Source organism: Trichechus manatus, unplaced genomic scaffold (genome assembly GCF_000243295.1).
Source record: "Trichechus manatus latirostris isolate Lorelei unplaced genomic scaffold, TriManLat1.0 scaffold00172, whole genome shotgun sequence".
NCBI lineage: Eukaryota > Metazoa > Chordata > Mammalia > Sirenia > Trichechidae > Trichechus > Trichechus manatus.
This window is the reverse complement of record NW_004444108.1, coordinates 4,006,948-4,032,377: the sequence shown is the minus strand read 5'-3', so window position 1 is coordinate 4,032,377 and position 25,430 is coordinate 4,006,948. Positions and strand designations below refer to the sequence as shown.

Below are 25,430 nucleotides of genomic sequence, written 5' to 3'. Positions count from 1 at the left end.
CAGAAGAGAAACTAGATAACTGGGAGCTCCTAAAAATCAAACACTTATGCTCATCAAAAGACTTCACCAAAAGAGTAAAAAGACAACCTACAGATTGGGAAAAAAATTTTGGCTATGACAAATTTGATCAGCGTCTAATCTCTAAAATCTAGAAGATACTGCAAAACCTCAACAACTAAAAAACAAATAATCCAGTTAAAAAATGGGCAAAGGATATGAACAGGCAACCCCTCTGGCTGATTAAGTCAATACTTATCAGCCTGTCAGAGTTCCCCTTTCCTTTAGAGTTCTCAAGAAAACACTTCAAAGAATAAGCAATAGGGAGCATTTTTGAGCACATTAGGTCTGTACCTAAGTGCTTTATATAGTATTACACTTAACTCCCAACAACCCTGTAAGTTTTAACAATTTCATTTTACAGATGAAACTAAGTTCCCAGATGTTCAGTAACTTGCTGAGAGCATACTGCTAATAAAAGTGACAGAGTGATCCCAGAAGGCTGAATGTCATAAATCGACCTCCCTGAATGAAGGCAAAAGGGTGGGCAAAACAGCACGGTATACATGATTACCAGAAAAAAGAAATTGGACAAATTAATGAAAAATTGGGAAAACACAAGTGAGAGTATTTTTTAAATTAATTTTAAACTATCTCACTCCAATTTACAAAAGAAAAAAGATATATGTGATCATCACAATCGAGAAAACAGTGCACAAAATAGGGAAACATGCCCCTTTTGGAAGAACTCCAATTTAGAAAAAGGAAGCATATCAGTAACCTACCGCAAACACTAATTATGAAATGTACTCCTCTTGTGCCCCTTTTCTCTTCTTCCCTCAAATCTTCATGACAATAGATAGCCCTTATTATTTTTTCTTCAACAAATCTTTTGACTTCACTTCAAGGTCTTCATTTTAAGTGCCATTACCTAAGTCATACTCTTTTCTCACCTCAAAGCTAAATTACCAAATAGGTCACCTGAACTCGTCTCTTTGATCCATGTCTTTGAATCTACCCTGAACATCACTACCATTGTAATACTCCTAAATCTCTTTGGTGTCCCTAAAAAAGATGGAATTGGGTTCTAGAAAAAAAGGTCCTTCTAGCTCTAAAGGTCTAAAGCATTATGTTCATCATGTTACCATCCTATAATAATAGTCCCCTATTGCCAATATCAAGTTTAAAATCCTGTGCCTTTATAATTATGTTGCTACTTGTGGTGGGAGGTCCCAAGACCACCCTCAGGTTCAATGGTTCACTAGGAGGACTCACAGGACTCAACATATAGTTGTGTTCATGGTTGTGATTTATTACAGTGAAAGGATAAAAAGTGAAATAACAAAACCAGTTGCTGTCAGGTCAATTCTGACTCATGAAAACCCCATGTGGGTCAGAGTACAACTGTGCTCCATAGGGTTTTCAATGGTTAATTTTCTGGAAGTAGATCACCAGATCTTTCTTCTGAGGTGCCTCTGAATGGACCCAAACTGCCGATCTTTCGTTTAGCAGCCAAGTACATTAACCATTTGCACCACCCAGACACTAAAATCAGCAAAGGAAAAAAGGCACATGGAGTGAAGTCTGGAGGAAACCAGTGCAAACTTCGAAGGATCCTTTCCCAGTGGAGTCACAAAGGATGTATTTAATTCCCACAGCAACAAATTGTAACAACACACGTGAAATGCTGTCTACCAGGAAGCTTATTGGAGACTTAATGCCCAGGGTTCTTACAGGGGGTTGGTCATGTAGGCAGCCTCTGCCTAGCGTTTACCAAAATTCCAGACTCCTACAAGGAAAGTAGGTATTCAGCATACACTACATTGTTTAGGCACCGTGAGCCAATCATATCAGAGAATGGTGGGAATCGTTCCCAAATGCCAGCCAACCTTGCAAACAGGCCTTCCTAACATCTCAGACCTACGTTAACTCATTTCTTCACACTATTTCCATATTTACTCTTGTGCTCAGGTTCTTCGACCTTAGCTAGAATTCTATTACTTTTTCTTTCCATCTATGTAAGTCTTTCTAATCCTTGAGGATCTTCTTTCCTTCCATAACATTTTTCTATATCCTTCAGCCTATGCTTCTCTCCCGTCTCTGAACTCCTGTTTCAATTTATGTTGTACCATTTAAGCTTTGTTCATTCTAGAGCACAAGCTTCCTGTGTGTTAGAACTATACAGAAGAAATACATAGGTGATTTCTCTTAACATACTACAGTGCCTAGCCAGTGTTGAATACAACACAGCTTTCAAAAACTGACGACTGAGTATAAAACAAAATCTGCTTCAAAGATACACATTTATTTTGGGAATGTTCTCTAATGTTGGGGTGGGGGTGGAGGGACTGTAGAACTCAATCAGATATATTTGAGAGAATAAGCTTCAATTCTCTATTGTGAACCTATAAAGAATTCAAGATATTACCTACATTACTTTTCAAGTACAGTTCTAGATATAAGCAAATTCTGAAAACATGATTTTAATAAAAAACCCTACAATCTCTGGACATTAGTATTTTAGGATTTCAAAACCTAGTACTCATTCAGCAAATATACCAAGTATAGATCTTCCCAACAGGTACTAGGATATTTACTGTGTTGCTGTTTCAAATCAAGACCTCCAATAGGAAATTAGTTAAATGAGCTATAATATACTCATACAATTAGGATACTATTCACTGATATAAAATATAGAAACGTATGCACTGATTCAACAAATAGTATTTGTTTGCAATACACTGCTTTTTTTAAATCATAATACAATTTAGATACCTTATTTTATGTAAAAACTACTAATATATGGAAAAATAGTGGAAACATACTATCAAAATGTTAACAACGGTTATATCTCTGTGAGAAGAGGGTGACTTCTTGTTTTCTTTTTGCTTATTTTTAAATTTTTCCTCAATGAACATATATTACATTTGCAATGCTAGTAAGTTATATAGGGTCGCTATGAGTTGGAATCAACTCAACCGCAACAGGTATGGGTAATATCATATATGGTAAAAACCCATTACAGAGTTCTGTATTACATGGATTTGCATATACCATCAATCGATGCATGTCCCTTGAGATGTAATACTTAATGAGAATTATGTAACACAGCCTTTTAAATACTAGGTCTATTTCTTTATATGAACATTAATAAAGGAGTTGTTATTTACTACATGGCTCCAACATTTAAACAGGCAGTGAAAGGCAGCAGACTTAAGAGTAGGGTTTTAGTTCTCATTATACGATTAACTGACAGAGGATCTTGAACAAGATAATTTAACTTCATAGAGCAACTCCATAAAAGAAAGGATTTCAATGATAATCTCTAGGGCTGCTGTCTTTTAGCTATCAAGCTGCCCACAATAATTTAATGCTTCAAATAATTTTACTTTCAGTAGACAATCACAATTTTGATATTTGTGCATCACTGGTGATTACAAGCTTAACAGCAGCAAGAAACCTACACCCAACTCCATGATTCTCTAGGAAAAGAATACCTACTCTTAACTTAGGACATGCTCTTACCTTAGCAAAAAGGTGATCCCTATATTGCTGTTGAGTAACAAATTTTTTATAACATACTACACAAGCAAACGAATTGGTGAAAGGTCCATGTAGTGTAATTGTTGGATCACACGGAGAGTGATCAAACCTACTTGGCAAAAAAGAAGTAACATTACAAAAGCCCACATTCCAGGGGCAGAACTATGTTGCTTTGTTTGTTAGGTTAAACATACACACACACACATTCAGAAATTCACACTTCTCTACTGAAATAATGTTCTTCCTATTCAAGAAATATCAAGTGGCTCCCACATGCCAGGCAATCATTTTAATAACAATCTTATGTTAAGACTTCAGGGACACTTCTATATCTATAAACAGTTTTTAATGTTTATTTTAATCATTTAACTAATTTCTGTCATTTCAAACTGCCTTGAAAACTTTAAGTAGTTAAGATAACAGTATACTACTCAATTATTTATACAATGCTGCAGCTCCCTCTAGAGGCCTCTCTCAGTAAGGTAAGGCATATGAAGTTACTGCCGCTACTTGCCATTTGTGTCAGAGTAGAACTGTGTTCTATATGGGTTTCAATGGCCGATTTTTCAGTAGATAGCCAGGACTTTCTTCTGAGACACCTCTGGGTGGACTCAAACCTCCAACCTTTTGGTTTGCACCAGCCAAGGAACCGAGGCATTTAGAAAAGACTTAAGGCTTACAGTCCCAAACTTCTCAATTTCCCATCTCTGAACTACTAGAATCAAACTGGGGTGACTGCAGAGGATATGGTTTAATGCTTTTAATTCTACCCTCTCTTCGTATCTGCTTTCTTAACCTCTACTATTCAAAAATTCAGTAAATGATAAAATCGGTTTGATAATAGAATACTTCTTTTTTGTTAATTTTGCTACATTTGTTCTGTTTTTGGCATTTATTTACTAATGCCATGTTAGCTTTTTTAGGCTGACCAAATATCTTTAAGTGTTCCGTGTCTCTTGAAATTTGCATTTACGAGTTGGATTTTTCTAAAACTGATACAACTACGTATCATTGTAAGAACTCTGTTCAAAATTTTACGAAGACATATTAGGAAGAAATACATTTAATGACCACATACATAAAGAAGACAGAATGTCACTGGAAAAATCTGACTTCACCAAGCCTTTTAGGAAACCTAAGAAATATAAGTTGGAAATAATTATATCATAATAGCACAAAACAATTTGGATTTGGAATATAAAGTTATAATCACAATCATGCTTTCATTTTACAAAATCACTTTGTCACTCATTTGCTCTTTAGCATCCAGTATTCTGAATCTCATACTTACCTTTTCAAATGTCCTAAGAGAAGGTGCCCATTGTCAAACTCCTTGTTGCAATGCATTATGGGACATGAAATTGGTTTCCCAGACACTCGCATTTGGCCTCCTCTTCGGAATGAACTTTTGGTTCCAGAATTAATTGTGCCTGTTTTGAGTCCTGCATCAGAGTATAAATTCTTAAGCTCCTACTTCACATACTTGTCCTTTGGACTGGTAATCAAAACAATGAATATTATGATATAGCATCAACCAGTTGGTCCTAACTGTAATTAAGTGTTTACAACCTCTCTTATAAAGGATATAACCCCAAAGTAAATAATCTGGGACACGTAAAGCTGTTAACATCTCCAAGTATCCTTCTCTAGGAGGAAAAAAAAAAACAACAGATCTATTTCCTTAAGTTTGACAGTCAGAATATCAATCAAATGCATTGGAAAATAAGTTGCTCTACAAAAGCCCCAACTCCCTTCTTTTCATTTATATAAGTTGGCAATAATCTCTTCTTTTAACTATCTTAAACACATTAAAAGGTTTAGCTATATTATAGAGGATCTGGGTTCTGTGAAAATTCTGTTAAACCATGTAACTAGGGGTTGGGGTGAGGGGAGTGGAGAGGGCAAAGAGAAAAAAGAAGGTAAGAGTGGTATTTTCTGAGGAATCTAACCATTGATCAATCAGTTCCAACCTGGACATCAAGTAACACAAGTATCAGTAATAAATTTATAGAACACAAAGCAGAGATTTACTTACTACTGTTAGTCAACTCTCCCCTTTCTATTTATCCTATTTTGTTCTTTCTCTTTTTTCCTTTTCAAAGCCAGTTGGAAAACACTTTGCTCACCATTGCCTTCTCTTAATCACCTATCCTGGTCCATTCTTCATCCTTTTCTTTCTTTATAATCTTAGTCAGTCACATAACTTTTTTTTTCTTTTTTAACTGTGGTGAAAGCATACTTAACAAAACATACAAACATATATCATCTCAACAATTTCTTCAGGTACAATTTGGTGACACTGATTACGTTCTTCAAGTTGTGCAAATATTCTATCCTTTTCCAAATCATTCCACCACCACCCGTGACCTCCTAATTCAATGCCTCCTAAGCAAAATCTCACCCTTTCTGCCTCCCTCCCATCCATAGTAACCACTAATAATAATCTTTGGTTTCTACATATTTGTTTATTTCATATAAGTGGGATCATATAATATTTGTCCTTTTCAGACTGACTGACTTCACTCAGCAAGATGTTTTCAAGGTTCATCCATGTAGCATGCATCAAGACTTCATTTCTCTTTATGGTCAAGTAGTATTCCATGTGTGCATATCACAGAACTCTTAGAGACGAACTGCCCTCGCCAAATTTTGTTTCCAAGGAAACTCCCAACATACGAAACATAATGGAAAATTTAGAGAGTTATATTGTAGAAACAAAGAACTGTAAAACAGCCAGGAGGTTTTTTTTTTTTTTTTTTTTTTTTTTTTTACAACTGCATTATCAAAACTAAACCTAAATTCAAGGGCTATTTATCAAGGGTGGAGCCACTGTTCTTCAAGACGTGGGCTTTCCTTTACTGTATGACTTTCTCGCCAGCTGTTACAAGTTATCTGAGAACACATCTTCAATTCTTGTCCCCTGCAGTGTGGAGAGTTGAGACTGAGCTTCGGTAATGGCCAGAAGGGTGGACAGTGAGCCCCATGGGTTGATCGAGGGAGCCAAGATGGCAGTTCCTCACAAAATTTTAGTAAAGAGAAAGATCGTGTTTGATTGAATCCTATCAACGCGATTGATAAGGTCACTGAATACGGCTTTAAAACTGGCAGAAGTTTTGTCATCATTGTAGACAGTTGCTTGTAATGGACAGTTATCATGCACTTTACTGCCTAGATGTCTTCACCCAAGTCTTCAGGCCAACTTTCTTCCAAGACCTCAGCCTTACATTTGACTGATTTGATTTTGTAGACACCTTCAACAGTAGCCTCAGCCTCAACCTTCTCACCAGGGTCAACAATCTCAATTGACGTCCCATGGCTGAGCTTGACGGGTGAGTTTCTAGGTGTGAGTAGTGTGGTTTTTGCCAGCATTTCACTGACTCCGGTGGCTTCAATTAAAACATCACCTGGTGCTACAACGTCAAGACTGTCAAGAGTGCTTGCTTACTGCTCTTACATAGTATCTACAGTACGGGTTCCTGCCAGGAGGATTTTGATATACAGATAGTTTTATCTGTCTTTTATTACTCTCTTGTGGGTATTTATCTTTATGGCAGTTTCTACAAAGCCTCTAACCATTTAACTAGAATAGAATATTACTCCCTTAACATAATCTAGTTTTTAAATTCCCAAATGCAAGGTTGCCTCAATTAAAATGCCAAACTGCTTATAAATAAAATGTGTTCTGATAACAAAGAATGAACAGCATAGCCTTAAGCATATTTCAGTCTTAAGGCATTACATGGCAATAGACTTTTTTATCATTAATTTTTTTTTAACACAGCCAGAATTATTGCAGTTTCTATTTACTGTCCAGCCATATTCCAGATGTTTCCTATTAGGACCCGTGTTTAGACAAAAATAGTGCCTCTGGATAAAAAGAAAGTTGAAGAAAATGATCAACTGAAAGCAAGTACTGTCTTTCCTACAGAGAGATAAAAAAAAAAAAAATTAAAAAAAGAAAAAAGTAGCATAGACAGCACTGTTTTTTATTACTAATTATTCCATCTTATGCAAACTGGACCAACTATAAAGCTCCATAAAGAGCAGTCCAAAAATAGAGTAATTATAAATAAAATACTTGAAATCAAACAACTAAATTATAATAAATGAGTGCTTTGGAATAGATTGGATAGAGACCCTTAATGCTACTGAGAAATAGAATCTCACTTTTTATAATTAAAGAAAACAACAAATTCATCTCTATTTTCCCCAGCTACATCCTTTTCAAACATCTCAGCACTCTCTAAAGTCCATTTATAGAATACCACTGTTGGACCAAATACAGCCCAATGCTAAAGCAACCGTTCTAACAGATCCTAAACTTCATTTTTCATTGTTTGTAGGTACCAAGCAAAAAGCTGAACTCATTACAAAAAAAGAATGTAACTACCAACATTAACTCAAGGCTCATGCTTATCAGCCATCAATGACCCAAGTGTAACCTGAAGGCATATAAAATGCCAAGTCTTTCAAGTATCATAAAGACCACAGTTAATGACTCATTTGTTCCCACTTGGCCTGCCCAAGGAAATATATAAACAGACGCCCATGAATTTGATTTCCAATATATTCTGACAATTTAAGAGATCAGGGATTAGGCCTAAATGGGCATATTACTGGCCCAAGAACCATTAAATGTGGGACTTGAAAGTGTGAGACTCATATGAGATACAGGATTTTTAGAAGAGACCTTAGAGATGATAAAGCTCATAGGTTTAGCCCATTCGCCCATCAAAATCACCTAGGGATCTTCCAAAAACTAAAGATGCCCTAGGAGAATCTCTGAAGGTGAGGCCCAGACATCTGTTTAAAAAGCTCCCAGGTGATTCTTTTTTTATTTTTAAAATACTGTGGTGAAACTATACACAACAAACCTTCACCAATTCAACAATTTCCACATGTGCAATTCAGTAACATTGACTACATTTTTCATGTTGTGTATAATCTTTATTGCTGTCCTTTTCCAAAATTTTCCACTGCCATTAACATAAAGTAAATGCCCCCTAAGCAAAACTCCATTTTCCACTTCCCTCCCACCCCTGGTAACAACCAGTAATCTTTGGTTTCTATATATTTGCTTATTTCATGTAAGTGAGATCATACAGTATTTGTCCTTTTGCAACTGACTTTTTTCACTCAGCGTGATGATCTTTTCTAGGTTCACACATGTTGGGGCATGATCAAGACTTCATTTGTCTTTATGGCTGAGTAATACTCCACTGTATGTATATACCACATTTTGTTTATCCATTCATCTGTTCATGGACATTTAGGTTGTTTCCACCTTTTGGTTCTTTGGTTCTAGTGAAAAATGCTGCAGTCTACATTGGTGTAAAGGTTTCTGTTTGCTTTCCTTCTTTCACTTCTTCTGGGTATATATTTAGAGTTGGGATTGCTGGATCATATAGCGGTTCTATGTTCAATTTTTTGAGGAACCACGAAAATGTTCTCTATAGCGGCTATACCATTTTACATTTCCACCAGCAATGAATGAGGGTTCCAGTTTCTCCACAACCTCGACAACACCTATTGCTTTCCACCCTCCGCCCCGATCCTTTGATCATGGCCATTCCAATGGGTGCGAGGTGGTATTTCATTATGGTTTTGATTTGTATCTTCCTAATGACTAATGATGTAGAGCATCTTTTCATGTGCTTGTTGGCTATTTGAATATCCTCTTTGGTGAAATATCTTTTCAAGTCCCCCGCCCATTTTTTGATTGGGTTGTTAGTGAAAAGCTGCCAGGTGATTCTGATTCAGCTAAGGTGAAACCACTGAGCTAGTCATTAACTTCTTCCACTGAGAACTGAACGTATATCAAGAGGAATTTTTTTAAATTGTAAGCTTTAAGAGAATATGGCAAGAGCAAAACCATTTACCATAATTCCTAAGTATCTTTTGCTGAAGTAGATCTGGAATGCCAGGTGCTTTTGTTCATCTGAATGACAGCCAGATTTGGAATTCAAGTTCTAGGCTTCCTTTCTACATTCAATATGCAAATATTAATACACCACCTCAGCATAATACTCAACAAACATTTACTGAGTATTTCTATGCCCGACATTCTTTTTAGGCACTGATACTAAAAGAGGATTGATAAGACTTGGTCCTTGTACCCAAGGAGAATATGGTCTGGTAGAAGAGACAGACATGTAAACACATCAATCCAACTTAATAAATACTGAATTAGAGAAATGAATAAAGATCTATGGAATCAAAAAAGGCTTATCAACCAAACTTAAGCAGAATAAATAAACACAGATTGGGTTATCTTATAACTGAACATGATATACAATGACCATATTAACTCAGCAACCTCTAGTACTGAGTATCATCTGTGGGACCAAGTATTAGTCCCACAGGCACGTAAAAAAAAACAAAAACACACATTTAAAAAAGGGTGTAGTGGGAGTTTGCCTGGCACAAGCAGATTGAGAGGTAAGAAGGGAATATATTTTAAAGGACAAGCCAAGCGCCAAAAAAACTGTTGCATCAGGTATCAAAAATGGGATGAACTGCTAAATACCAATAAATTATTACAGTTCTTTTATAAGTGGTAATTTATTTCTATTCAAAGAAAACCTCTGTGAAACTAACTTTAGAACTACAAGATATCTAGGTTCAATAAGGATTGTAATTAAATCCACTGTTGGATTAGAAAATCTAAATCCACAGCAAAGGTTTTTTTGGATATCCCAAGCCTTTAACAGCTCAGTGGAAGTGGATCTTCCACAAGATAAGCTAGAAAAGTTGCCATGCTGAGACCCTCCTACTGGCTCTTAAAAATTCCACCAAATGAGCTGGTTGGGGAGAAATGTTCCACAGTGACTCTTTCAGGAAATCTCAGGTCCTGGAGTTAACAGTGAAGAAGCCTCTCATGTGGACACGTCCTTACAAAATACCCACATGGGCTGCACTGAGAAATAAATAAGTAAACACTAATCCTTTAGATGTCAGTTTAAATTCCATTTCCGTGCAGAAGCCTTTCCTGACCTCAAATAACCTGTTATACACAGTCTGACAGTCCCAAGAACTACACACTTCATTTTAAATCGCATGTATCACAGCTACATTCTACATTTATTTGTGCAATTAATATCTCCTACCACAACTATATTGTAACCTCCCTGAGGACAGAAACTGTGTCAACTTTGCATACTATTATATACCCAGCACTAGCAAAGCAATTGGTATATAAGTATATAAGTACATAAGTATATAATAACTAATAAATACATGAACAAATAAATGAGCAATATCTAATGAGCTCAGGGATGACATATTGCTTATACTCAAAATGTACATTTGCCAAAGTAGAAAGCAATTGATAGTAGACCATTATGAAGTATCATTAAAACTAAGTTTCAATACCTTCTATGCTTATTACTAGCAACTAAATAAAACAGATTTATTTTCACCTTAAGGTTTTACGGAAGCTCAGAAACTTTAGTATTCTACTCTAATCTCTAAAGAATACCTGGCATTTTTAGCCACTGGTCCACACACAGTCTTGCTGCTTCTGTATCAGAATGTCCTCGAATAAATTCCAATTCTTGTAACCCATGAGCGTGCTGAAAATCAATTTTTTCCTAAAGATATTTAAAAAAAAAAAAAGCTATTAACCTGTGATTACTTTCCTGGTTTCTTTCAGAGAAAGACTTTGACACGTCAGTGATCAGATAATACTGACTACTCTTTATCCCTCGAACTCCACATTAAAAAAACTATCTCAAAGAATTAAGTCAAAATAAAGATTCATGCTCTAAGATGTTGATCCCAATGTTACCTATATTAGCACAAAGTTCACTCCAACAAGAGGCTATTGTTTAAGTAAATCATGGTACACATATTTGATGAAAGTCATTAGAAACGCTAACCAAGATTTTTCAATGATGTGGGAATGTACTTTTAATATCAAGGCAACCAAATTGTATAAAACAAATGAGGCCAAATATAAGCAAAGAATAATTTCAATCTACATAAAAATATATCTGCAGAGGGAAAAAACAGACTAAAAACAAATACATTAAATGTTAATAATGTCTATCTCTGGGAATAGAATTGTGAATAGTTATTTTCATTTTAAACTTTTATACATTTTTTCAAATTTTCCATGTATATAGTCTGGAAAGACTAACAAATATTTGTTCAGTGAATAATATTAATAACAACAGATACACATGAAACATTTAAATAAGTGCTAGACACTCTACAAAGCAGATGGCAAACTTTTTCTGTAAAGGGCCAGATAGTAAATATTTTAGGCCTTTCAGGCCACATGGTCTCTATCTCAACTACTCAGCTCTGCCACTGTAGTTTGAAAGCTGCTACAGACAATATGTAAATAAACAGGTATAACTGTGTCCCAATAAAACTTTATAAAAACAGACAGCAGGCTAGATTTAGCTCACAGGCCATAGGCTGCCAATGCATGAACTTTATCCTTTTAGATTTTGCTGAAAGTCTCTACTCTTTCTAATTATACTATCTATAAATCTATTTGCACACTCTCTAATCAGGATGAATATAAAAACATTTACTGACTGCTTATCATGTGTCAGACACTGTTCTAAAAGTACTTTACATTGATTCTCACAATAACTCTAAGGAAGGTACTACTATTGTTCCCATTTTACAACGGAAAAACTGAGGTACAGAAAGGTCAAGTAAATTGCTCAAGGATATATAACAATGACAGGATTCACACTCTGGCAATTTGGCCACTATACCATGTTTTTGTTCTTGTGTGCCCTCGAGTCGATTCCAACTCACAGCAACCCTACAGGACAAAGTAAAACTGCCCCATAGAGTTTCCTGTAATCTTTATGGAAGCAGATCGCCAGGTCTTTTCTCCCTCGGAGCAGCTGGTGGGTTCAAACTACCAACCTTTCGGTTAACAGCTGAGTGCTTAACCATTGTGCCACCAGGGCTCCTTCATTATACAATACTGCGTCTCAAAAATATTTATATGTACATAAGAAGAAATCACAAAGTTACAAACACTGGATTTCAAGATACAGGACAGAATAATGCATGGACTAGTTAACAATAAGAAAGAAAAAATTCTCACAACTGGGCCAATAAGCAACATCATGATAAACAGAGAAAGACTGAAGTTGCCAAGGATTTCATTTCACTTGGATCCACAATCAATGCCCATGGAAGCAACAGTCAAGAAATCAAATGAAGTATTGCACTGGGCAAACGTGCTGCAAAAGATCTCCTTAAAGTGTTAAAAAGCAAAGATGTCACTTTAAGGACTAAAGTGCACCTGATCCAAGCAATGGTGTTTTCAGTTGCCTCATATGCATGCGAAAGCTGGGCAATGAATAAGGAAGACTGAAGACGAATTGATGCCTTTGAATTAGGGTGTTGGTGAAGATTATTGAATATACCACAGACTGCCAGAAGAATGAACAGATCTGTCTTGAAAGTAGTACACCCAGAATGCTCCTTAGGGCATGTTGGCTAAAATAATCTCAAAATTAGTCACTTTTTTCCTCTGTCACAAAGCTACTTCCATAAACTTTAGGGTTAGAACCCTTCTTGTAAGTTATCTTAACTCATGGAATATCAACATGTAACACTGGTAGCTGGTCAACTGGCCAGCACAGTACATGATTTCTGAAAATGAAGTATCCAGTCAAGATTTTAGTGAGTCTTCTTTTTTAAAATGTCTCAAAACAGACACAATACAATTTAATAATGAAGACACCAGGAATTCACAAAGTTAAGACGTAGAAGAGTTGGAAGACATTCTCTACAATATCTATTTTGAGCCAGAGTTAGCATCCATTATAATCCTTGAAGAATTATTTCTTGAATTTCATTATCTTCTTTTCTGCCTTTTTTTGACATCTAGTTTTAAAAAACAAGTTATCCACAAAGGGAACTGTTATGGATTGAATTATGTCCCCCAAAAATGTGTGTCAACTTAGCTAGGCCATGATTCCCAGTATTGTGTGGTTGACCATCATTTTGTGATCTGATGTGATTATCCTATGTGTTGTAAATCCTAACCTCTATGATGTTAATGGGGCAGGATTAGAGGCAGTTATGTTAATGAGGCAGGACACAATCTACAGGATTAGGTTATATCTTAAGTCTATCTCTTTCGGGATATAAAAGAGAGAATCAAGCAAAGAGGAGGGGGATCTCATGCCATCAAGAAAGAAGCCCCAGGAGGAAAGCATGTCCTTTGGACCCAGGGTCCCTGCACTGAGAAGCTCCTACACTAGGGGAAGATTGATGACAAGGACCTTCTCCCAGAACCAACAGAGAGAGAAAGCCTTCACGGGAAGCTGGCACCCTGAATTCAGACTTCTAGCTTCCAAGACTGTGAGAGAATAAATTTGTTTGTTAAAGTCATCCACTTGTGGTATTTCTGTTATAGTAGCACTAGATAACTAAGACAGGAATCAAATAAGAAAAAAACTAAAAATCACAGGTGGACAGCAAGCGAGGGTTAAAGCATGTGTATCAGTCAGTTTCTCCCTTAGAACAGAATGTAATCTAGACAAATGTATTATTTACAATTGGTAAAATAAGAAATGAAAATTTTCAAAATTTCAAAAAAAAAATTCCTCCACATCAAGGTAAAGTCTTTAATACAAAGAATGAACATGTACATAGGTGGAGCCTGAAACTACTATTGAGAAAAACTCTAATTCATAGTGACTATTAAGAGTCTGAGCTACATTACAAAAGCTTTGGTTTCTATTTGATCGGTTTGTTAATGTCTGAGAAAAGCAGCTAATATTGTCAGGAAATCTGGGAAAAGGAGGACAACTTGCAAACGTCTCTCCTCTCAGAGATTTTCCCCAAGACCCATAGATAAAACAAACACATAACATAGTTCTGAGAAAGAATATTCCTTAAAATTGAACAGTGTTTCTGGCAGGATAGAAATAATAAATAAAAAAATCTCTATGCAATAAGCATTTTAAACATACAAGTAAAATAATATTTTCTAATTAAATTGGTATTATATCATAAAGTTAAAGTCCCCAAATTAACATACTTTTAAACTGAAAAATTAATTTATTCTATACCAGATAAAACCACAAAACAAAACAAACCCATTGCCATTGAGTCAATTCTGACTCACAGCAACCCTACGGGACAGAGCAGAACTGCCCAAAGTTTCCAAGGAGTGGCTGGTGGATTCAAACTGGTGACCTTTTGGTTAGCAGCTGAGCTCTTAACCACTGCACCACCAGGGCCCTGTACCAGATTAGGAGATATTAAAACAGAAGCTATAGAAATACACAAATTCCTTCATAGTAACTAATGGGCCAAGAAATCAAAAAATATGATATGCTAAAATTATCAAATCGTAGTGCTTATCCTGACTTGGATCTCCAACTCTGTCCCTTCCCAGATTGAAGCCCAAAGCCTACAAAAGTTAAGTGATATGCTGAAATCCAAGCAGTTGCTGAGAGAATCATGATTTGAATTTCCATTTTTTATCTCCTACTATGGAACTTTTTAACCTAATTCTTCAAAATTCTACTCCTAATAGTCATTTATCAGTATTGACGAAGTTCTTAATTTCATTTGGGGCCTTCTACAGCAAGTCAAGGAAAACATTTACATCACACAAGATTCTAAATTAGGCTTCATTTTCCACAAAGCAGCTAGTTCTACAATCCCTACTACAATCAGGTAGTAGGTGACATTCTAACTTCAAATTGTTTAGTAATGGATTTAATCTGGAGAGAGAGGCAAACAGCCTAGCTTTATTTGATAGAAAATAACCTTTCAACCGTTTACATCTACAAAGTCCCCGATGAACTCTTTTTACTCTTGTAATGAACTGATTTTTGTAACCAGAAGTCATAATTGCTCATCTGCTTTGAGAAATTCCAAAATTTTCAACTCCCAGAAATAAAGCCCACTTAATTAATTCCATTTTTTATTCTTTTAATATACATGAGATAAAGATATGAGATGAGAATCCCATGAAATGTAAAAGGCTGTCATGAATTACTACTAAACTGATGATGTTCCTAGGGTATATGATGAACTTGGATTCAATTATACATTTTTTGATTCATAGTTTCTGTTTACAAATGTATAGCAAATAAAATGATTCTATAATTTATTAAAACATCAATTAAAATAGCCACATACCCGGAATGCTCTATTCTTCTCTTCTTTCTGCTGTTTCTCCACTTCGACGTGGCGGGCTAGACGAGCCAGCGTTAAGGCAACTTTATCCTGTTGATTTTCAATATAATCTTTATGCTTAACATTCTCCTATAATTAAAAGAACAATTTTCATTCCTTTCAACTAATGAAATTCATTTAGGACAACATATATCTATTTACCAAACAGCTGTACTAAAAAAGTAAATAAAACAAAAAAAAACATTTACTTCTATCATCAATTTTCTGAGAAACTTTTTTGTGTATTTTATATTTTATGTTGTATTTTGTAGCTTAGCCAATTTTCCAACAGCATGTTTGGTTTTCAAAATGTTACATAAACTACCTGCTAAAACATCTATCATCCTTATTCACTTTATAACCATCTGGATATTGAAAAAGTTTTTGGTTGCTTTGCTGAGTCAATAAGATAAGTCAACAGGGTAAGTCACCAAGTCCTGAGTCTATCCTCCAAAAGGTCTATTAGTACAAACACCTTTGGCACTGGTTTTTCACCAATGCTAGGACAGTAAGTATTATGGAGAAACTGTTGATTAAAAAGAATAGAGTCTTCCTGTCTGTTTTAGATTCGGTTACTAACTAAAATATCGCTCCTTAGGCAAATCAGTAATATATGTACAATCCACATTTTATCTAAAGTGGGAAACAGTTACATCAGTCAAGTCAAATAGGAGGAGTGATGTTCTGAAGAAGTAGACAGAAGTTACATAGAAGTTAGTATATATAAAAAGGCCAAATTGGTATTTTCAGCATGCGGCTACACCTTTGCAGTGAATAATGCTCACAGAACCACTTTAGGTGGAAGTAGTCTCACTTTCAGACCACTTGACCAACTTGTGCCACCTACACCAGGTAGTAGGTGACATTCTAACTTCAAAATGCTATTTTACAAGCTATAGCACAATGCAGGAGTCCTATGGCGCAGTGGTTTAAGCATCTGGCTGCTAAACAAAAGGTCAGCAGTTCAAATCCACCAGCCGCTTCTTGGAAACCCTATGGGTCAGTTCTACTCTGTCCTATAGGGTCACTCTGAGTTGGAATCAACTTGACAGCAACAGTTTTTTGTTTTTTTTTAGCACAATGCAGATTATTGGAAAGTCACAAAAATCTATTTATCTGACCTGTGATCCTCTACTAGAGACAAATTTATCTTTCTGTCTTAAAAGAAAATTAAATGTACTCCTTGGGAAGATGAAAAAATAATATTATTTTATTTAAAAGGTAGGCACTTCCTTCAGAATGAGATTTAGAGTAAATCCTAAAAAAAAAAAAGAAAAGAAAACTTAAAGAAGTAAGATTTTAAACATGGAACTAGAACATATTAGCCTTCCTGACAAACAGACATATTTTAGGTTTTAAACTCTAGCAAAAATCAATGCTTGGACGACCAGGTAAACCAACATCATATAAGTACAGGGCGGAGGAGGACAGGTATAAACTTGGGCTTACTTACAGAATTAAAAAAAGAGTAATCAAAAAATGAAATTAAAAACAGAAAAACAGTAAAGAGATCAACAAAACCAGAAGTTGGTTCTTTGAAAAGATCAATAAAATTGACAAACCTTTAGTTAGACTAACAAAGAGAAAAGATGCAAATAACCAAGATAAGAAAGACGAGGCATTACAACTGACCCAACAGAAATAAAGACAATTATGACAGAATATTATGAACAACTATACAGCAACAACCCTGGTGGCGTAGTGATTAAGAGCTACGGCTGCTAACCAAAAGGTTGGCAGTTTGACTGTCCTAAGGGGTCACTATGAGTTGGAATTCACTCGATGGCAACGGGTTTTTTTTTTTTTTTGGTATATGGCAAGAAACTGGATAACCTAGATGAAATGGACAAATTCTTAGCAGAACACGGAAACCCTGGTGGCGTGGTACTTAAGAGCTATGGCTGCTAACTAAAAGGTCGGCAGTTAGAATCCACCAGGCACTCCTTGGAAACTCTGTGGGGCAGTTCTACTCTGCCCTATAGGGTCGCTATGAGTTGGAACCACTAACCTATCCAAACTGACTCAAGAGGAAATAGAAAATCTCAACAGACCCATAACGAGTGAAGAGATTGAATCAGTGATCAAAAACTTCCCAACAACAACAAAAAATCTGGACCAGATTGTTTCCCTGGGGAATTCTACCAAACATTTAGAGAAGCATTGACACTAATCCTATTTAAACTCTTCCAAGAGACAGCGAAAGAAGGAACACTCTCTAATTCAGTATATGAAATAAACATAACCCTGATACCAAAATCAGACAAGACTTCAAAAAAAAAAAAAAAAAATACAGGCCAATATCCCTCATGAATATAGAGACAAAAATTCTCAACAAAATACTAGTGAACAGAATCAAACAGCATATTAAAACAGCCATACACCATGACCAAGTGGGATTTATTCAGGAATGCATGGATATTTCAGCATTAGAAAATCAATCACTGTAATACACCACATCAACAGAACAAAGGAAAAGAACCACACAATCATCTCTATGGATGCAGAAAAAGCATCTGATAAAACTCAACACCCTTTCTTGATGAAAAGTCTCAAGAGGTTTGGAATAGAAGCAAAGTTCTTCAGTATGATTCAGGGCAGATATTGAAAAACAACAGTGAACATTATACTTAATGAAGAAAGACTGAGAGCTTTCCCATTGAAATTGGGAACAAGACAAGGGAACCTGCTCTCACCAGTTCTACTCAACATTGTATTAGAAGTCCTAGCCAGAGTAATATGATAAGAAAAAGAAATAAAACGTATCCAGATTAGAAACGAAGAAATAAAAGTATTTCTATTCCTGGATGGCATGATCCTACTATATAGGGAAAATCCCAAAGAATCCACAAAAAAAGTTTCTAGAGTTAATAGAGGAATCTAGCAAAGTTGCAGGGTACAAGGTCAACAAACAAAAATTAGTTGGGTTTCTATACACCAGCAATGAGAAATCTGAAAGGGAAATTAGGGAAACAATTCCATTTACAACAGCATCTAAGAGAATAAAATACCTAGGAATAAATTTAACCAGGGATGTGTAAACATTACACAATGAAACTTACAAAACACTGTCAAAAGAGATTAAAGAAGAGTTGAATAAATGGAAAGATGTACACATTCATGGATTGGAAAACTTACTACTGTTAAAATGTCAATACTACCCAAAGCAATCTATAGAGTCATTGCAATTCTAATCAAAAATTTCAATAGTCTTCTTTACAGAAATGGAAAAACCAATCTTCAATTTTGTATGGAATGGCAATAGCCCCAAATAGCTAAAGCAATGTTGAAAGAGAAGAACAAAATAAGAGGATTCATACTTCTTGATTTTAAAATATATTATATAGCCACAGTACTCAAAACAGCCTGATACTGGTATAATAACAGACACACAGACCAATGGAATAGAATTACGAGTCCAGAAATAAACCCACACATCTATGGTCAGCTGATTTTTGACAAGGGTGTTAAGTTTATTCAATGGCGAAAGAGGAGTCTCTTCAATAAACGGTGTTGACAAGAATGTATCAATATCACTGAACTGTACATGTAGACACTGTTGACTTGGGTATGTTTTGCTGTGTATATTCTCAACGACAACAAAATAAATAAAATTTTAAAAAATAAAATAAATGGTGCTCGGGAAATTGCATTTCCACAGGAAGTAAAATGAAAATAGAACACATGCCTCACACTATACACAAAAACAAATTCAAAATGGATTAAAGATCTAAATGTGAAAACTAAAACCATAAAATTCTTAGAAGACAATGCAGTCGCAAGGGTGTCAGGACTAGCTTTTAACAATGGATTATCTAATAACAAAAGCACAAACAGCAAAAGACAAAATAAATAAATGAGACCTCTTAAAACTAAAAACTTGTGTTCATCAAAAGACTTTACGACAGAAGTGAAAAGACAAGACACCAACTGGGAGACTATCTTCAGAAACCATATATCCAAGAAGAATCTAATAACCAAAATATATATAAAACTTCAATAACTTAATAACAAAAAAACAAATAACACAATCAAAAAATAGGCAAAGGACTTGAATAGACATTTCACCAAAGATAACATTGAAAGAGCCACCAAACACATTAAAAGATGCTCAATGTCATTAGCCAACAGAGATGAAAATGAAAACCACAATAAGATACCTTTTCACTCCCACTAAGATAGCTAAGATTAAAAATTTAAATTAAAAACCCCCAGAAAACAGCCAATGTTGGTGAAGATGTAGATAAATTAGAACTCTCATCCACTGCTGGTGAGAATGCACAATGGTAGAGCTGTTGTGGAAAACAGTGTGGTGGTTCCTCAAAAAAACTAAAAATAGAACTACAATATGATGTAGCAATTCCACTCCCAGGTATATACCCGGAAGACTTGAAAGCAGAGACACAGATATTTGTACACCAATGTTCACTGCAGCACTATTCACAATAGCCATAAGGTAGAAACAATCTAAATGCTCATCAACAGATGAAAGGACAAACAAAATGTGGTATGTACACAATGGAATATTACTCAGCCAGTAAGAGAAATGAAGTCTTGGTACATGCTACAATGTGGATGGAACTTGAAGACATAATGCTGAGTGAAATAAGTCAATCACAAAAGAACAAATATTACATGATGTCACTTATATAAAAAGAACAGGCAAATGTATAGAAACCAAAGTTTATTAGTGGTTACCAGGGGTGGGAGGGAAGAGGAATGGAGGGGTTATTGCTTATGGAGCACTAGGGTTCAGATTACAGTGATGGAAAAATCACATTGATTAAGGGTAGGGTTACACAGCCAATTAATGTAATTGTTATCAATAAGTTGTACACCTGCAAAAAGTAGAATTGGCAAAAGTTGTGTGATAGATATATTTACAATGCCAAAAAAAGAGTAGCTTATGTAGAGCCTTATGAGACATCACAATTAATTGGCCTAATATCCTGCTTCGTGCTTCTGTTCTACTTCCTAGCTCACTGAGTACTGCCAGAGGTCTTAAAAGCTTGAAAGTGGCCATTCAAGGCACAGCAATTGATTTCTATTCACCTGGAGCAAAAGAGAAAGGAGTCAGGAATAGAAGGAGGATATAGAATGTGTGGCTAACTGCCTCCATGAACAAATGCCCCCTTTGCCATGAGACCAGAAGAACTGGACGGTACTTGGCTGCCATTACTGAACATTTTGATCAAAGATTCTATAGAATAATCCTGATCAAAAGGAGGAGAATGCAGAACAGAACTTCAAACCTTCATGGACTCCAGACTTTCTGGAGCCATGGGGGCTGAATGAACCCTGAAACTACTGCCCTGAGATAATCTTTAAACTTTAAACCAAAAAGATCCCCTGAAGTCTTAAAACCAAATAATAGTTTAGCTTAACTAGTAAAGAATGTCTGTCTTGAACACTGAGCTCTTTTAAGATCTGTCTATATGGGATCAAACTGATAACATTAAATCGAAAGATTAGACAGGAAACTTAGGGGGCAGTGAGATTATGTTAATGGAGGAAGAGCAACTGGGAAAAAGAGGGTGACAATAGTTGCACAACTCGAAGAATTTAACCAATGTCACTGAATTGTACATGGAGAAATTGTTGAATGGTGTATATTCTGCTGTGTATATTCTTAACAACAACAATAAAATAAATTATTTTAAAAAAGAGAGAGACAATAATTACAATTCTCCTTCCATGAGGTTGAAATTCCTAAACAGAAATGATACTATATGTCTAGATTTATCTGCAGATTACAAACCACTGAAAATTTCATTGGCAAGATGGTATTTCAAGTTGTTACTCTTACATCAAACCACAAAATATTTCCTAGTCAAACACTGTCATCTATGCAACCAGGTGAGTGGCAAGGATAGAAAATGGAATTTCTGTCACTCTAAATATAGTTCCTCAGGTGTCACAACAATGTCAAAATTCTAGGAATAGGAAGAAGGCCATGTTTTTGGATAAATTAATGTAATCCTAACCCAGGAAGAGCTACCCTTGAATTGATGATTCCACTATCAAATTACTTTTTCCTAGTGAAGAACAAAAAAAGCTCCATATCATCGGTTAGAACAAGGCCAGGGGTCAACTGCGGAACAGATCACCAACTGCTCATATGCAAATGCAAGTTGAAGCTGAAGAAAATTAAAGTAAGTCCATGCAAGACAAAATATGACCTTTAGTAAATCCTACCCGAACTTGTTTGGAGACTGTCATGGATTGAATTGTGTCCCCCCAAAATATCTATCAACCTGGCTGGGTCATGATTCTCAGTACTGTATAACTGTGTAGCATTTTGTACTCTGATGTGATTTCCTTACGTGTTGTAAATTCAATTATTATGATCTAATAAGATGGATTAGCAGCAATTGGCAGTTATACTGATGAGGTATACAAGATTGGATAGTGTCTTAAGCCAATCTCTTTTGAGATATAAAAGAGAAGCAAGTAGAGACACATGGGAACCTCAAACCACCAAGAAAGCAGTGCCGGGAGCAGAGCGCATCCTTTGGACCTGAGGTTCCTGTGCAGAGAAGCTCCCAGACCAAGGGAAGATTGAAAACATGGACCTTCCTCCAGAGCCGATGGAGAAAGCGTTCCCCTGGAGCTGATGCCCTGAATTTGGACTTGCAGCCTACTAGACTGTGAAAGAATAAATTTCTCTTTGTTAACAGCCACCCACTTTTAGGTATTTCTGTTACAGCAGCACTAGATGACTGAGACAGAAGACCATCTCAAGAACAGACTGGACACATCGAACACTAATGACCAAAGACCAGAGAGGTTGTGGGAAGACATCAGGGACAACATATGTGAAGAAAGCAAAAGTTCATTAAAAAGACAGGAAAGAAAGAAAAGGCCAAAATAGATGTCATAAGAGACTCTGAAACTTGTTCTGAACATAGAGTAGCTAAAGCGAAGGGAAGAAATGGTGAAGTAAAAATGCTGAACCAAAGATTTCAAAGGGCAGCTTGTGAAGACAAAGTAAAATACATAATCATCGCACTCTAGGCAGAAGCACCACGCCGTCCCTCCACAGCAAAGATCCGAAAAACTAAGCCAAACAAAGAAAACAGCAATCCTGAAATCCTAAACATCAAATGAAGAGATAAAGAACTCAGACAAGCACCAAAAGGAATAAGAAACTGATAAAAGAACAGACAGCGAGGAGACATACATGGAGAGGTCCCCTATCAGCTAACGCAGCACTGATCCGCCATTGTGGACTCCTATCAGAGACCAGCAAATAGGGGGTATGAGAAAGCAGCCTCACGGAGCTTCCAGCAGGAGACAGAACAACCACTGAACAGTGATATATGCTTTCCCAACCCCCACCCTTCTTCACCCCAACTCGGCCTCCTCTACTTCCTGCGGCCACAGTCTCTTGGCCAGGAGCACCAGCTGCTTGGATTCCACCCACCTGCACTGGCCGACTCCCTGAGTGCCATCTGTTGGCTGCTGGTGTTGCGTTTTTTCACTTCTTTTGATTTCTTCGTTACCTCTCACCACCTCCCCCTCCTTCTGCTCAAATACCTGGCTCCGTGCGCCATCTTTGCTTCTTCCTGAGGGGCTGTGGAGCTCCACTTGAGTGTGGAACTGCTTCCCGGTCTGTGCTGCCACGCTGGTGGGATCCCAGGGATTTTTTTGTTTGTTTGTTTTCAATTGTTTGTTTGTTGTCTTTTTCTTTTCCTCGAGTTGGGAGCCCATTCTGGCCGGGTGGTGCTGTGTGGCTTGGGACCTACCCCCTCAACTTTCGCAGACGTGCAGAGGGATCCAAGAGGGCATTTCTTTCTTCATGGTTTTTTTTTTTCCCCCCCTTTTTTGGGGAGATTTTCTTGTTCTTTTTTTTTTAAATTTGTTTTGTTTTCTCTTCCCTCTTTTTCCCTTTTTGTCTTTCTTCATTATTCAATTTCTCATCTCTCTATACCTTCCTTCTCTTCTTGTCCCCTGGATAGCTGGCGCTGAATACCTCTACGCCTCCTAGCCAGGCTGTACTCAACACCTGGGAACAATTTCCCCAGACCTCGTAGCCATACCAGTGGGATCCCTGGGAGCTTTGCTGTTCTTTTTTCTTTCTAATTTTTATTTGTTCATTCTTTTCTTTTTTCTTCTTTTTCTCCTTTTTGTTTTTCTCCATTTCATAGTCTCTCATCTCTCCACTCCAACGGCAAGCTCCCCTAGCACTCTTGTTTGTATGTTTGTATGTTTTTGGCTCCTGTTCCTCTCTCCTCTCTTTCATACTCATCTTAGCTCCACACATCACAATCTCCCCCCTCCATCCTGCCTACCTGCACACCGTGCACTTAACATCACACCACCAAGCAGCACAGGCACGGCCTACTGGAACTGCCCTGCACTGATTACCGACCTGCCCTGGTGGCTATAGTAAGTGCCACAAACAACCCATCCCAGCAACTCCTCTTCAGCTAGACCTGCCCTGCTGTACCATATCTGAGCGACTGACCTGCCAATTGGAGGAGGCGAAAAGTATCGTGCCCACAGACGAGCAAACAACAAAGAACACACAGCTTGCCTGCTCAGACATAGCCAAATTTAAAAAAAAAAAAGGACAAAATAAACAAATCTACAATCAATAAACAAGAAAAATAACTACTGAATGCCCCGAAGACAGCAGTCAATATCAAAACATTTACAAAAACAAGATAGGATGGTTCACTGGGCATCCAAAATAAAACACCAGATGACCTTCCAGTAGAAGAAAAGGCACTAGAACTACCTGAGAGGGGATTCAAATCTCTAATACTTAGAATTATCCAAGAGTTGAAACAAAAGGCAGACAAAAATGAGGAAAAAATAGACAAATTCATGTAAAAGGCAGAAAAAAATGGAAGAATTCAGGAAAATAATACAGGAACAAAATGCTAAAATAAACTCACAACTAGAAATTATAAAAAAACAACAATTAGAAATCCAAAAGATAAACAAGATTTCAGAAATGGATAGTGTCACAGAAGGGCTGAGGATAACATTTGAAACGGCGGAACACAGGATCAGTGGAACTGAAGACAAACACTTGGACACAACTGTTTGAGGAAAAATCAGAAAAAAGAACGAAGAAAAATGAAGAGACCCTGAGAATTATGTGGGATACAATCAAAAGCAAAAATTTGCAAGTGATCGGAGTTCCAGAACAGGGGGAGAAAACAGAAGACACAGAGAGGATCATTTAAGACTTGCTGACAGAAAACTTCCCCAATATCATGAAAGATGAAAAGCTGACCATCCAAGAAGCTCAAAGAACACCATATAGGATAGACCCCAGAAGAAAATCACCAAGGCATATCATAATCACACTCACTAAAACCAAAGACAAACAAAGAATCCTGAGAGCAGCTCGAGAAAAAGAAAGCCACATACAGAGGAGAAACAGTAAGACTAAGCTTGGGTTATTCAGCAGAAACCATGCAGGCAAGAAGGCAATGGGATGACATACATAAAACCTTGAAAGAAAAAAACTTCCAGCCAAGAATAATATATCCTGCAAAACTATCATTCAAATATGATGGTGAAATAAGGTCATTTCCAGATAAACAGAAATTAAGGGACTATGTAAAAATCAAACCAAACTTACAAGACTTATTAAAGGAAGTCCTTCGATCTGAGAACAAACAATATCAGACCACAGGCTGAATATAGTACACTGGATTGTACTAGCCAGATACCAACCTAGGAAATGAACTCTTAAGGACTATGCAAAACCA

The 25,430-nt window shown here is 36.5% G+C and overlaps 1 protein-coding gene across 6 annotated transcripts in view; it reads right to left on the bottom strand.

Annotated features, from left to right (window-relative positions):
- The window catches only part of ZNF451 (zinc finger protein 451), a 105,121-nt gene that overhangs the window by 49,472 nt on the left and 30,219 nt on the right, over positions 1–25,430 (bottom strand). For all 6 annotated transcript variants that reach the window (XM_023741116.1, XM_004386829.3, XM_023741118.1 and 3 more), the window contains 4 exons: positions 15,673–15,798; positions 11,018–11,129; positions 4,832–4,982; positions 3,523–3,649 (listed from right to left, as the gene is read on the bottom strand). In XM_023741116.1, coding sequence (XP_023596884.1) covers positions 3,523–3,649; positions 4,832–4,982; positions 11,018–11,129; positions 15,673–15,798 — 516 coding nt within the window. The remainder of the gene's footprint in view (positions 1–3,522; positions 3,650–4,831; positions 4,983–11,017; positions 11,130–15,672; positions 15,799–25,430) is intronic.